The 14,286-nt window shown below is 32.8% G+C and overlaps 1 protein-coding gene across 7 annotated transcripts; it reads left to right on the top strand.

Moving 5' to 3' along the window:
* The first annotated feature begins 2,652 nt into the window (after positions 1–2,652).
* LOC105329762 (WSCD family member CG9164) lies at positions 2,653–13,234 on the top strand. Of its 7 annotated transcripts, none has more exons than XM_034481484.2 (5): positions 2,653–3,012; positions 4,483–4,624; positions 9,249–9,576; positions 10,011–10,250; positions 12,201–13,234. In XM_034481484.2, exons 3-5 carry the CDS (start codon positions 9,276–9,278, stop codon positions 12,542–12,544), a joined length of 885 nt encoding a protein of 294 aa, XP_034337375.2. In that variant the 5' UTR covers positions 2,653–3,012; positions 4,483–4,624; positions 9,249–9,275; the 3' UTR covers positions 12,545–13,234. The 7 variants fall into 7 exon arrangements, with proteins under 7 accessions (XP_034337375.2, XP_034337371.2, XP_034337372.2 ...); XM_034481480.2 differs by having other exon boundaries at positions 2,709–3,012; positions 4,483–4,620; XM_034481481.2 differs by lacking the exon at positions 2,653–3,012 and adding an exon at positions 4,194–4,343 and having other exon boundaries at positions 4,483–4,620.
* The last annotated feature ends 1,052 nt before the right edge of the window (positions 13,235–14,286 follow it).

A 14,286-nucleotide genomic window follows, 5' to 3' on the forward strand; every position in this document is an offset into this window, starting at 1 on the left:
AGAGACATGATTAGAACAATGACAATTTGGAAGATAAAAATGCACAGGAATGGACGAGCAATTGCAAGAGACGATACGTACTTAGTTTCAATATAAGAGAGCTTTTATAGTTTGCACATCTACCTGTGCGTGCGTTCCATTGCATTACATGCATTATTAACGTTTTTTGGTTAACTAAAATATATCATACCCGATACATGCTTTAGATCGATTACCATTACCATTGTCAAAAACATTATTCCTGAAACCTTGGATGCTCTTTTGTTTTTGTTTTCTATAGACTGTACAGTATGCTGTATTTCAAGCAACCGGTAAAACCTATAGTAACGTCTTCGTAATTTCGGATTGATTAGCTCGACTGCTTTGAAAGTTCTATCATTTTGATATAAATAAGTGTAATCATCATCACAATGCCGTAGATTGCTGTGCTCTTTAAGCCTCCATGAATGTCTTTTCTTCCTTTCATTTTATTGGTTCACCGATGAGCCTCAAAAGATGTTAACAAAATGACCGATAGTCGGCCTTTTGCTACATATCTGTATTGACATACCCTGATAGAAACAGTTGAAGGTCTTTGTGGGGAAATGACCGCGCTCTGAATCATTGATAGCTTAAGTAAATTCCGGGAGTTCTTGTCTATTTAGATCCCTAAGTATGATCAAATAAAACAACATAACACTAATAACAAACGTCAGAAGATTGACGAATAAAAAAATTATAGAACAAAAAGAAATTGTGTTAGAAGACATGTTCTGTTAGTAAGTCTTTTGGTCCGTAGTCAAGCAACTTTTGAAATAGGATGCTTGACGCAAACCTTTCCAGAATCTGCTAAAGTATTGCAACAATATTATTTAAAAAAGAATGATATTGACTTTGTTTATTTAAAGTGATGGTAATTTTCTTTGGAGATTATTTTTCGACAATTGTTAAGCTGTACGTTTGAAGCTAAAGAATTAATGTTAATGAAATTCATATTAAGACTGATAAGACAACTTTTAATTTAACTAAATATATGTACCTTAAGGGGAGATACTATCTGAAACTTTTGAACAATATAGGAAAAAATAATAAAAAAAAATCTTTCACAAATCTGAGCCGATTATCTTTCTAAGTGAAATAAAATAATAAACTGATGAAGCAAAACTTCAATGGTGCAATTTTATATTTGATACTTACTTGATTAAAAAAAACCTTTTGAACATTTCTAAAACTTTTTCAATTAGAACCTTGATTTGGAGTTTTTTTTTTTGCATGTTACAGTTTTATCTACCTGTTAGTAAACCAAATGCACTTTTAGTCCAATGGTCAAAGCAACTTTGAAATCGTTGCCCCATGCAAACAATTATAAAATTTTCTATAATAATGCAATGATATTGTTATTATTGAAAAGATGTGAAAATCACTCTGTTCATCTCATTGCGCATACTGTGGGGATGAACATTTTGTTTTGGAGATAATTTTTGCGACTATTGTACCGTTTTACTGGTTGGTTGGATTAAAAATACAATAATCATCATACATTTTTGAAATTTTAGATAAAATTGAACTTGTATGACATCAAACGTATCATTTTGCTCAGTACATAAATGTCTTGATCAGTAAGGCATATGTGTACAAAAATGTTCCTTTTTAAAATATATTGGCTCAAGCAGTGCTTTCTAGAAATTGTTGTCCAGTGAACTATTCTCCTACTTGCACTGTAGAAGTTCAACTGTGAGCGTTTAATCACACAGTAACCCCCCCTCCCCCCTCATTAAAATGATGTTTAAGCTGCAATAAGATTTTTTTGATTCAAAACTATATGATTTAATAAAACGGAGATTTAAATGGATTAGAACACCTTTAAAGTATGCACTTTGAACGAAGATATTATCTAAAACTTTTAAACAATATCGGTTTCTATAAATAAAAAAATGAGCTCTTTCAATAATCCGAGCAGATATATTTTTGGTGAAATAAGAGTAAGTTCTTAAAAAGCGAAACAATAAAAAATTGAATAAGCATAAATCAACTACGGCTGTAACTATGAGTTTCGTCTTTTGTTATATGTAAAATACAATCTGCTGCTGTACGCAAACCTTTGCAAAATCTGCTAAAATTGCATTAAAATCAATTATTGTGAAAAAAAAGTGAAAAGTGTCCATCGATTGTATTCATAAGCTTTTTGTTTTGTTTTTGGTTGCTTTATGGTCGGCCGTAAAATAATATCATGTGTGATATCCTTAAATAATCGAGCTATTGTATATGTATTTGCGTACATATGCTGATAACAAAAATATCCTTATAAATAAGGAACCACTGTACTACAACAAGGTTGTTTTCTTCTCTTGTTATGAACAGAGTTTTAAAATAATTGATAACACTTTAGTATTATATTGTGTGAAATTAAATCATTCAATGAACTACATTATTCGTGAAATTATTCGTGCAGCGACATAGGGTATATATAAACATATGATAGATTAAAAGATATACAGTTTCAAACCCGATATATATAGCCGACAATTGCAGTAAAAAAATTCACATCTGGCAATTATTTTGATAGCCACTGCAGTGTGTAAACAAATCGTGTCATATCAATGCTAGAAATAAAAAGTAAAAACATTTTTATTTTGTATGAGGAAGCATATTGTTGCTATTAATCCAAAAAAACTGTTGAATAATGAAATGACGAGAATAGTCTCAACGTAAACACTGATAAAATGTTGAGAGAGAAAAAAGAGAGAGAGAGAGAAGAAAAAAAATCGCTGTCTATATAAACTGGGATTACTGACCTGTCAGCTAATCTGATGTTTGACGTGTATGCAAGCTATACATGTATAAACCAATAGGAACTATCAGTGGTCAATTCTTGGACGGCACGTCACCTGTAGTCTGCCGCTAGGAAGAAAGAAAGAAAAACACAAAACAACAACGTATGATTGATTTTTAATATGCGCTGGAGACGAGGAACGAAAATCGTATTTATGTGAAAACTGTACAGGACCTTTTCTTTTGATGTGATTTTCAACTGTAAGTATTTTTAAACGGTAGTTGACTGTAATTTGAATGCTTGAAGCAAATATGTAAACAGTTATGTAGTGTTTGTTTACCGAATTAACCTCTTCCTCGGTAAGAAAAGATATGCGTTTCTAAGAAGCCCCGCTGTCTTGTTTTTCAGTGACGTAATTTTATGGCTGATTTATAAAGTGCACAAAATGAGATGTGTTCAAGAAGTATGAATAAACCACCACTATTAATGTTGAATCATACGCGTTATATGAGGAAGGGATGATGAAAAATAAAACGCCTTCCATAATACACCGATCTGTGTTGAACATCGAACAGCCCAGTGCTTTTGCCGCCATTCTCGCCGCGTTAAGGATTTTTTTTCTCTCTCTGCATGTCCGATATGTCAAATGATTACCTTAATCGCATCACCTGTCATTAAATAATCCTGACAGTTTATTGGCGTATTACACTAAGCTTACAGAGGAGGCATTGCAGCAACATTTTAGCGAAGCTGAATAAAACAACATGCTGAAGTGAAAAAAAAAATTAAATTCTTCGTAGAAAGATTTTGCTTATTTTTTTCATCTTTTAATAATCAATATAGAAGAACATTAATCTAGTTTAAAAAGTTCTTTTCCTGAAATTTCAAAGCAATGAGATGAAATCGACGCTATTTATAAATTTCAATTATGAATGTGAGAACATCAAATATACGTGGATCAAGTAGAGACACCTTTGTACGCCTTTGAAAATAGTACAAACAAATAGAATAAGAGTAATGCAAACAATTGACTGTTATAACAACCATTTGATATCACATTTAACATTGGGGTCATATATAGATTCGTATCTGTATTTTATGTGTTTCACTTGAATATTAATATTGATTGTTCGCTGAACCTATCGCTTTAAAAAAATACAAGAATGGATTTTTAAAATGTGACATTGGATATTTTTTTTGTTTACGTGCGAGGTGCTAATAGATGAATATTGTTTATTGTCAAAAGCATTTTTAAAAAGCATGCAAAGCAAATGATAAATTTTTCATGAGGTACTTGAACTAAATGAGAAAAAATAGAGAACCTGTACATGTATTCATGATTGTATCATATTACCTGAAATGTTTACATTATTGTAAATGAATTGATCACGACGCTCTTTAGTTTTGAGTTGGCAGCTGGATGTGTCATAGCACGCAACCGACATATAATCTGTTACAATATCAATATGATTATGTAATTTGACGAAAAAAGAGAGACTAAAATGAATGAATCGATTGGAGAGCACTTCTCGACCACTGATAACTACGGGTGTGTTGTAACATAAATATTTGTTACAAATATAAACTGAAGGTAAGGGGCTCTCGTGTTGAATCATGGACGAAAACGATAGGTATCCATTTCACCGGTATTTCCCCCGCTAGTCCAGACCCTCACACGAGGTCTGGCTACACTGTGCCATCTACTGAAGAGGTGTTATATTTTCTTTCAGGCTGGTGGAAGTTTTCACAACAGTAGGGTTTAGTGATGAAAGGTTTACTTTCTTCAGCTTCCTACCAGAGATAGCGAGATCAGCGCGTTGCTGATTCACCATTATGACCACGGGCTTTTCGGCTGGGAGTTGACAAAAGTAGGTAATCGTATTTACATACATGTTTTAAGTGTGAGGCTTTTTCATGTTTTGTTTTGTAAGTGTCTTTTTTGTTCATGTGTCATAGGGGCATGTCTTTTTTTTTTTGTCTTTTTTTTTTTTTTTATAATAAACCAGCTTTTAAGAATTGGTAAATGTAGACGCATTCAGATATGGATGTTACACAGGTAATTCTTTCATTTCAATAACAGCTAAATGCGTCGTCTATAAAACCTTTTGTTGAAAAAAGTTTAAATGAACTTGTTAAAAAAGTGAGGAATTTTAAAAGAAAACACAGCTTGTTGAGACAAAACTTACTCCGATAGGCGTGTATTTTATCGTCGCCTGGTTTTTATTGATGAACTGTATTTATAAAGGGTGTGGAATGTCAACTGCCTCTACAGTACACTTACGTGTAGTACACTAACTGCTAACACGGACTCTAGCAGTTGATAGGAAGTTTGAATTAAAATTAAACTGAAGAGTCATTATTTTCTAAGAGATGACACTTATGTGGTTAAGGCACTCGGCTGCTGTTTGACAAGTTTTCAAGAAGGTATCAACTTTGTCCGGAAGATAACGCTTAGGGTAAGGCTAATCACCGGTTAATAAGAACTTTGATCTGACACATGTACAAATACATAATAAACAGCTTTTTGGTGGTTCAATTATTAAGCTCGTTTTAAGCTCATCAGGGCCGAAGGCTCACGTGAGCTTTTCTGATCAAGATTTGTTCATTGTCTGTCGTTGTTGGCGTTGTAAACTTCTAACAATTTCATCTTCTTCTCCGGGACCACAAAAGCGATTTCAACCTTACTTGGCACAAAGCAACAACTTGGTAAAGGGGATTCAAGTTTGTTCAAATGAGGGGAGATAATTTAAAATTATGACTGAAATTGTTTTTGTATTATTCAAAAATCTTCATTTTAAAAACAATTTGGCCAGAAAAGCTGAAATTTGCGTGGAAGCATCCTCACGCAGGTAGTGCAAATTCAATTTTGTTCAAATTGTGGTCCACAGGAGAAGGGTGGGGCCATGACGGGGGATCAAATTTTACATAATTTTTTTTAGAGAAAATCTTTAAAAATCTTTTTTTCAATAACTATTAGGCGAGTATTGCTCAAATTTGTGTTGAAGCATCCTCAGGTAGTTTAGATTCAAGTTCGTTCAAATCATGGTTCCCAGGGGGTATGTTTGGGCCACAATGGGGGGGGGGGGGCTCAAGTTTTACATGGGAAGATAAAGAGAAATTTCTTTTTAAAAAGCTGAAACTTTTGTTAAAGCACAAGTTGTGCAGATTGAAGAATCATGATTCCCTGGAGAAAAATGGGACCACACAGAAGATGGATTTTTAATAAGAATAGAGGAAAATCTAAAACAACAAAAGGGGTTTGGTAATATGTTAATAAAAATCAGCAGTTTTTAAAACATGTTTTTGTATTGTACTTAATTGTCAAGACATTTTGAATCTGATACCTTTATACTTATGTATTCTTATAGTTATAGCTATTGTGGCTCAGGTGAGCGATGTGGTCTCAGGGCCTCTTGTTACTTATACAATATATTGTTTATGAATAATTGTGTATGTGTGGATTTGGGGGGGGGGGGGGGGGGTTTACTTTGCAGGCTTATTCTATGCTACGACCCTTTGATGACGTGATCTACTGTACATATTGTACACTGCTACAAATACCGTCTTCTCCTCTTTCTCATCTTCTCTATACATCTGTTAAAAAGATTTCGGTTTGGAGACGATGATAAATCTAAGTTGTGTATGGTTAACCAATGCTCTCTGTTCCGTAGTAAAAATAATGTGGTTTTTTCAGTTTCAAACTAGTATTCTCGCAATTTCTCTGTTTAAAAAACCTCAGCCCTTGTCCGTCCTAAGTCGGGAGAGTCAGCGACATTGCAGTCTGGAGTTACTCTCCGATACTTTGTGAAAACAGAATATGTATCAGTCAAATAACGTACATACAATTTATTTGAAATGTAGATGATTTTAAGGGGTGTACTTTTATACAAATAATATTTTTTCTTTATTAAAAAACTCCATTACTGGAAAAGTTTTATGTATTAGAAATTGTGTTATCGAAAAATTGAGTAGAAGAACAATGGCGGCGTTGTATTCCTTTCCAATATTAATTTAGCTGGAATAATCTTTCAAACCCAGATAGCCTATTAGATTTCACGGCACAAAGTGAAACATAATCCACTGAGCTGTGTTTTTTCAGCAAATCAAAAATATAGATAAAATTTTTCACCGAATTAATATTAATAGAATTTCTCAGTGCACGTGAACCAAAGGCGACGCAAGTCTCTCCCCATATTCCACAAAATGCTTGACGGATTATTTTCAAAATTATTAGATAACACATTTTGCTGGAGTTCCCAGCTTGATAAAACGCCATGGTTTTTTTTAAAATAATAATTCATTTCGACTTTTCTGTCATGGCTCAAAATTGCTTTCTATTTTAATTTTAGGGTACAAGGAAAAGTAGCTTTAACTTTACAGATTTAAAAAAAAAAATTGGATTGGATTCAGGAATCGTGTTTTCATGAAAAATGAATCAGATATTCTTATGACAGTCTATTACAATCCTATTTCATATTGATTTTAGGGGTAAAAATAACAACATGCATAAATGAGTTAAAATGAATGGTCTTTTTGATAAATACTCATACTTCATTATAATATTCTGAATTGCAGGCAACACTGTTAAAATACTTTGGCCAAATAAATTGGCATCATAGATTTTGGTTGATCTGTTTGCAAAAAAACGAAAAAAATAAACACCCCCAAAAAAGAGAGAAAGAAAGAAATGACCCCCCCCCCCCTAAAAAAACAATTAAAAAAACCCAAACAAAATCAACCTTTTATTGAAAAAAAAACCCGTGGTTTGCAATGCCTATAACCGTAAGACCTCTAGTATATTCCATAAGCCTTGTTGCAAATTCCATTTAAATTGAAATTCTAGGTTCTAACTGAACGAATTTACATGAGAAGAAATAACAAAACAATTAATTTTGCATTATTTGTGGTAAAAGTGTTTTTCTCAATAACAAATGAAAGCTCTGAAAATTATACTTCGTTACTTATGCAAGTTTTATTATAATGACAATGATAAAATGGAAATGATAAATATAATAGTAAACAGGATAATGGAGAGAATATTCTCAAAACAAAAAAATAAAAATAACGATATTTTCTATCTTAATTTTGAGTACTTGTAAATAAATACTGTTTTGATTGCAAAAAAAAACCCCCAAAACACTAACCTATTGAACATTTTTCAATACTCTCTATTTGAATGTACATGTTAGATGTAGATAACTGCCTTGGATGAACTATTTTTTTTACTGAGAAATAAGTTGTTGAATTCAAGATAACTATATCTGGATGAAGATAGATGTCGTGGATTTATGCCCTGTCATATTCTGTTATTGTTGTCTTTGTTAAACATCGATCTGAGTGTGTCAGTAACAAGTAGAAAATCTGATTATAGTAGTCCGTCATCACCCGGTATCTCCCGGTCCGCCGGACTAAATCTAATCAACGAACGATACGTCATCAATGGCCGACCTCCCTATAGCATCTCGTTAACTGCCATTCACTCTTTGGATCTGTCGATAAGGGATAGTATATGTACACGGAGAAAATGATGGACTGATTAAATACCATTGCGAATCAATAAAATACCATCAGTGTCTTTGAAGGTTTTTTAATGATTCGCAAACATGAAGTTAGATAAACTTGAAATGGTCTCTTTAGATATGATGCTTTTTTAGAACGGAGAAAATGAAATTGTCTTCGAATCGGCATTAACTCGGAAAGCGATGGCAACCATATCTATAATTGCATAAACCTTTGAGATCATACAAAAAAAATATCAGAAAAAACTTCATTATCCCTCATGTTTGAATCATTAAGTGGTGTAGTTTTTATCGAATATTGGCATTGCTTTAGTATGATCTCTGAAACGTAAAAGTTTAACAGCAGGCCTACCTTGATCCGAGCGCTCTTATTGTTTCTTTTTAAAAAAAATAACAGTCTCTAATTCGAGAGTTCCCTATTTTTTTATCAATCTATGAAACAAGTCAAATATTTTATGTTTTTATTGCTGTATTGCTGATTTCGGAGACCACCCTGGAAATTCTCACGCTTGATATATTTTGCCCCTTTCCTAAATCTACAATGCCATAAAAAAGAAGCAAGCGTCTTGTTTAATTATGTAAACATGACAATGAAAAGAAAAGCATGTTAAGTTAGATTGGTTGCCGTGTGTTCCGTCTTGTGAGTTTCAACTTCCGTTTTCTTCACCTAATTATTACAGTGCTTGTTTATTTCGTGCGCATGTTTTCATGAAAGATACAGTTCACCGAGAGAATGCAGACAACGAGGAAAGAAAGAGTGCTGAAGATCGAATTTTTAGATATTTTATTTGCTCTGTAATCAATTTAACTTGATGGAGTAAGCATTTAATGGAATCGTCAGATAAGATAAGAATGAACTTCATTACAGCGCTGTTGGAGCCAAATAACGTTTTATATATAGAACCAATATTGTCAGAATTCACGGAACGGCTCAACGAACGTTGGAAATTATATTATAGAATGTCTCATCATTTCAGAATCTTGGATAACATAGAGGTCCACGAATGAGCTGGTCTACATGTTACCGCTTCAGGTTTTCGTCGTCGGCTGTCGTCTGCCTCGCTCTGTTTTACATCGTGGTCTTTAATGGTCTATCCCTGTACGGCCTGATCAAATCTACCTACACCCCCGTGTCACTTCCGGTCAATAGGGACCGTCTGTATTTTGCCTACATGAAATATGACAGGGCTCTATGGAAGTGCAAAAAGCCACATCTGTCGCAAACTCCACTACCTCTCACTGCTTTAGCTAGTTTCCCCGGATCCGGAAATACATGGGTCCGACATATTCTACAACAAGCCACAGGTAAGATGTTTAATTACCTATATACCTGTAAATGTCAGTGGACACTTAATTACCTGGCGACACCAGTTTGTTTTAAACCAGCTTAATATATTCAATTTGGTATCTTTGAACAACAAACGACTATATTAAGATGCGAAATCCATTTTGCCACCGGATAAGACTTTAGACATTTGCAACTGTATTCGAAACTGCAAAAGGCGTAAATCTATAAATACGTGTATATATTGTTTTGTTTGATAAAGGTACATTTATTAAGTAATACATTTTATAACAAATTAAAAATAAAAACATTCATTAATAAAAGATTTATATATCTTGATATAATTGGTAAACGGAATTATAAAATTTGAAATTTATTTGCAATTTTGAAATTGAAATGAAATTTGAAGTCACAATAGCTGATACTTTGAATTTTTTTTTTCATTTTTATCCAGGAATTCTTACCGGAAGTATATATAACGACAAAGTACTGAAAATTATGGGATTTCCGGGAGAGAATATTCAGAACTCTTCGGTTCTTGTCGTCAAGACTCACGATTATGGCAGAAATGAAACCCAAAAATACCAAAAGGCAATTCTTATTCTCCGAAATCCCAAAGACGCCCTGCTAGCGGAATTCAATAGATTAAGGGGCGGCCATATTGGTTTTGCTAGAAAGGAGGATTTCACTAAAAGTAGGTGTTTTAAAGGGTTTGTGTGAAAGCGGGAAGGGAGTGCAATTCTTCTGTACTTATCGAAACAAAATGCTGATAAAACGGAGACCACATCGGTGCACTAATAAGAAAAGTGCAGGTAATTTATCCCTAAACTTTGGCATACTCTTAAGAATTAGAGACTTCATGCAGGCAGCGGGAATATTTTGCGGTGAAAATCGCTGGTTAAATTTTCATTGCGTACTAAACGTATGTTTCAATCAAGTTGTTTTATATTGATGAGATTTAAATCCGATTTGTATCAAGTGCATGCAAGTTGTTCCAAGATCGTTAAGCAGAGTGTTCAAATTATAAATGCTCAATCATATATACATGTACATACATATACTAGTAGTTAAAACCTCTCTATCTCTAAAGGCAACATTAAAGTTTGTTTGTTTTCAAAATGAAATTATAACAGTAAAGCATAGTAAGTTGTATATTTAAAGTGACGCACAATGTAGAAACGTCATTAACTACACAAAATTGGCTGGAAAACCTACAATCGGTTTGCAAGAAAAAACTAAATCAACGAGTATAAAACAAAATGGGTATCCCAGGGACAAATATGCATAAACCTAAATATACAAAATCGAATTACTTAAGCAATAACATGCTTTCTTTGGTGGTTCATGCGGAATATGAAGGTGGCTTCATTGCAGAAAAAATATATTACCCGCGTTAGCGCGTTACGTAATTTTTTTTCTGCAATGACGGCTACCTTCAAAACTCGCAAGAATCATCAAAAAAGCATTTTATTGTTTATGTTTACATCTCTTTGTTAACAAATTCATAAATTGGTCGGAAAAGTAAAAAATAAATATCTAAATTATTGTTAATGTACATCCGTATGTTTGATAAATGAAACAGCCATATCGTCTTCTATTGGAATTTGAGTCTGAATTCATCATGATGATTTCGTGCAGCCCGTGATTTTTCTTACATTGCTAGAGGTTTCGACCAATCGATTAAAGAGGCGTGTAGATTTCATGCAGTGCTGTTAGTTTCTACAGCGCTATCAATTACAATAAAATTCCGTAAGAAAGAGGAAATCTTACTTGGTAGATGTAGATGTTATATAAACCAAAAAAAGGTGATACATTTAAACGTGTATTCAACTGTCATGTTGTAAATTTTGAATTTACCGCATGTATAGAGATCTGTATTTCAATCATGGTATTAATTAATAAAATTTACATCATTTTGTAAACTTCACAGCATTGGTCTGTAAAAAATTATTGAATTGTAAACTGAGACTGCTTCATGATGATGTCTTAAGTAAAATAGGATATATTTTAAATAATCATGTAATGTGGACATTCATATATATACGAAAATTAAGGTCGTGCATGTGTGTGGTTGGGAGGTTTTGGTTGAGTTTTGATTTCTTTGTATACGTACATAGTATATTCAAGTAAGAGTGCATTTAATTAAGTACGAAAACACTAAATAAATTTCTCATTTTCGATATATTTAAATGTAAGTGATATGAAGTCTTTAAAAATGACACCGGACAGGCAATGTTGTGAATACTTAGAAAAGAAGCACAGGCTTGTACAATTTCGATTTTTTTTTTTTTATAAACAAATGTCGTTTAAACCTTAAAACGGAGTTGTAAGATATGGTTTCTCAGTTTCATATGCATGCTGCAGTGCTGTTATGCACGTATACAAATTGAAAGTAGTTGGATCTATGTGATCCTTGTGGAAGAAAAGATTAATGCATATACAAGCACTTGTACTCAATTTGCATTAGAGAGAGAGAGAGAAAGAGAGAGAGAGAGAGAGAGAGAGAGAGAGAGAGTTTTTTTTATTATGACCATCAAAAACGTGTTGTACAATGTGTAGACATATACTGTACTGTATTAGATATTGTGTATTACTTTCAAAACAAGATGTATGCTTAATTTTGTTGTAAATATCTTTTTTTCAGAATGGAAAGGTTTTGTGACTATCAAAGCGAAGAGTTGGTTTGAACTGAACAAATCTTGGCTTGATTTTCCTGGTGATTTACATATACTGAGATATGAAGATCTGAAATCGGATCCAATAAATGAAATCAAAAGTTTACTCAAATTTTTACGCATAAACATATCACAGAAAGAATTGTCGTGTGTTATTGAGAATTTAACGGGGCGGTTCAAGCGGCCCGAGCGTGACGTCACGAACTATACTCTGTACCCCAGCCTACTTAGACAAGACTTGGAGCGGTATGAACTACGAATTAACAGGACAGTAAAGCAGCGACACAGACAAGCAAACATACCTCATTCATAGCATGTTGTGATACTGTTGAGTGGGATTTTTATTATTTCGATCATTCATTACATCATCAAGTTACATGTTCAAAGCAAAAATGGCGAACGATTGAATACTATCTGATGCAGTGTACCGGATGCCAATCATACATGTATTTGTTTTTGTTATAGAAAAAAATGCCGTGCAAATGTCGAATATCCACAATATACTCCGTGCTATAGCTGCTTTGTTATTTGCTGTTTTCATTATCTGATGGAATTCCAAAAACAAAACAAAGTTCTGCTTCACATAATTATGAAGTCTCATAAAAACAATAGCTAATTCCGACAACTTTGGAAGCTTAATCTTATTGAAGTGTTCCCATCAGCTGTGATAGCTCAAAACTAATTAGTTCCACGTGTGAGGCTTGTTGTTTCACAAACTGTGAAACATTATTACAATTCTTTTATAAACCGCGTATGTATTTCTGAATTACACGAACATGCACCTGTAATTACATACATGTGTCATGCATGTAAACCATTATTTCTCTTTAAATATCAATCGTTTTTATTGTCAACAAAATAAACTTTATAACATTGTATATGTGTACGTAGAATCAATAGTGTCGGATTTTTGAAAAAAAAAATCGTACATTGTTTATGCTTATTTTGTTGTGCTCGGGTGTACCACATTACAGAAGAAATAAAATAATTTTGAAATATTCGATTCCTTGAGTATTGCACGTTATTGACCTCTTGTATTTTTATACAGTTCATGATGCCAAGAGACACATACAGCTAATTAAAGATGACTACGAATTCGTTTATACAACAAGAATACTTTCTAATTTATACTGCATGTAAGCACGTGACCACCAATCCATGGATATCATGTATGCATGATAAATTTTATTAACACAACAGAAAAAATGTAAACGTTGAAAAGATCAAAAATTTAAAGCGGAAAATAGGTTACCAAAAGCTCAAAGATCATGCAGTTTATACAAATATTGGTTTAATTTAAAAATAATCCCAATAGAGACATCACTTACAGAATTTTCATAATAAAGAAAGTACAACATATATAAGAAAAATATTAACATGTAAATGGGTTGCAAGAAAAAATTAATTTTTTTTTTTTATTAAATGTAGAACAAGAAACCGCCTTCTAACAATAGAATGCCGTTAATGGAATTGCATGGAACGAAATAAAAAAGTTTTTTGTCAAATTTTGGATGCCATTCATACACTTGTTAGAGTGTAAATCATTATCATCAATTCGATATGATATTTTAGCAAGAAAATATCATTTTCATTAAAATGCAAACACTCTGAAGTGACATAGTGGCTCATAAAAGGGTATTTTACTATTAGTAATGACGACCGACATATGAGACATTATGACTAATCTTTTATCAGCTTAAAAGTCGTCAAAAGTGGTGATTTGTGTGACACTGTATCTTTTTCCGAATCGGTTTGAACGTGGAATTCGATGACAAATAACAATTTGGTATATAAAGTTGAAAAAACTTTGAATTCATTGTTAACAAAATTTTTGAGACTGTTTTTTCTCCAAACACATATATGTAATGACTGACAAAGCTCTACTCTAATTCAGGATGTTTGAAAATATGTACATGAAATAAATCATGTTCCTCTTATAACATTTTTATGGTAAATTTTTACCAAACTAACTGATTTAAGTCTTTGGATTGAAAGAAAAATGGTAACGAAGTTTCTTTTTCCAGTTAATTGTATAGCATGTTTTACTGGGTGTTT

Source organism: Magallana gigas, chromosome 3, assembly GCF_963853765.1.
Source record: "Magallana gigas chromosome 3, xbMagGiga1.1, whole genome shotgun sequence".
NCBI lineage: Eukaryota > Metazoa > Mollusca > Bivalvia > Ostreida > Ostreidae > Magallana > Magallana gigas.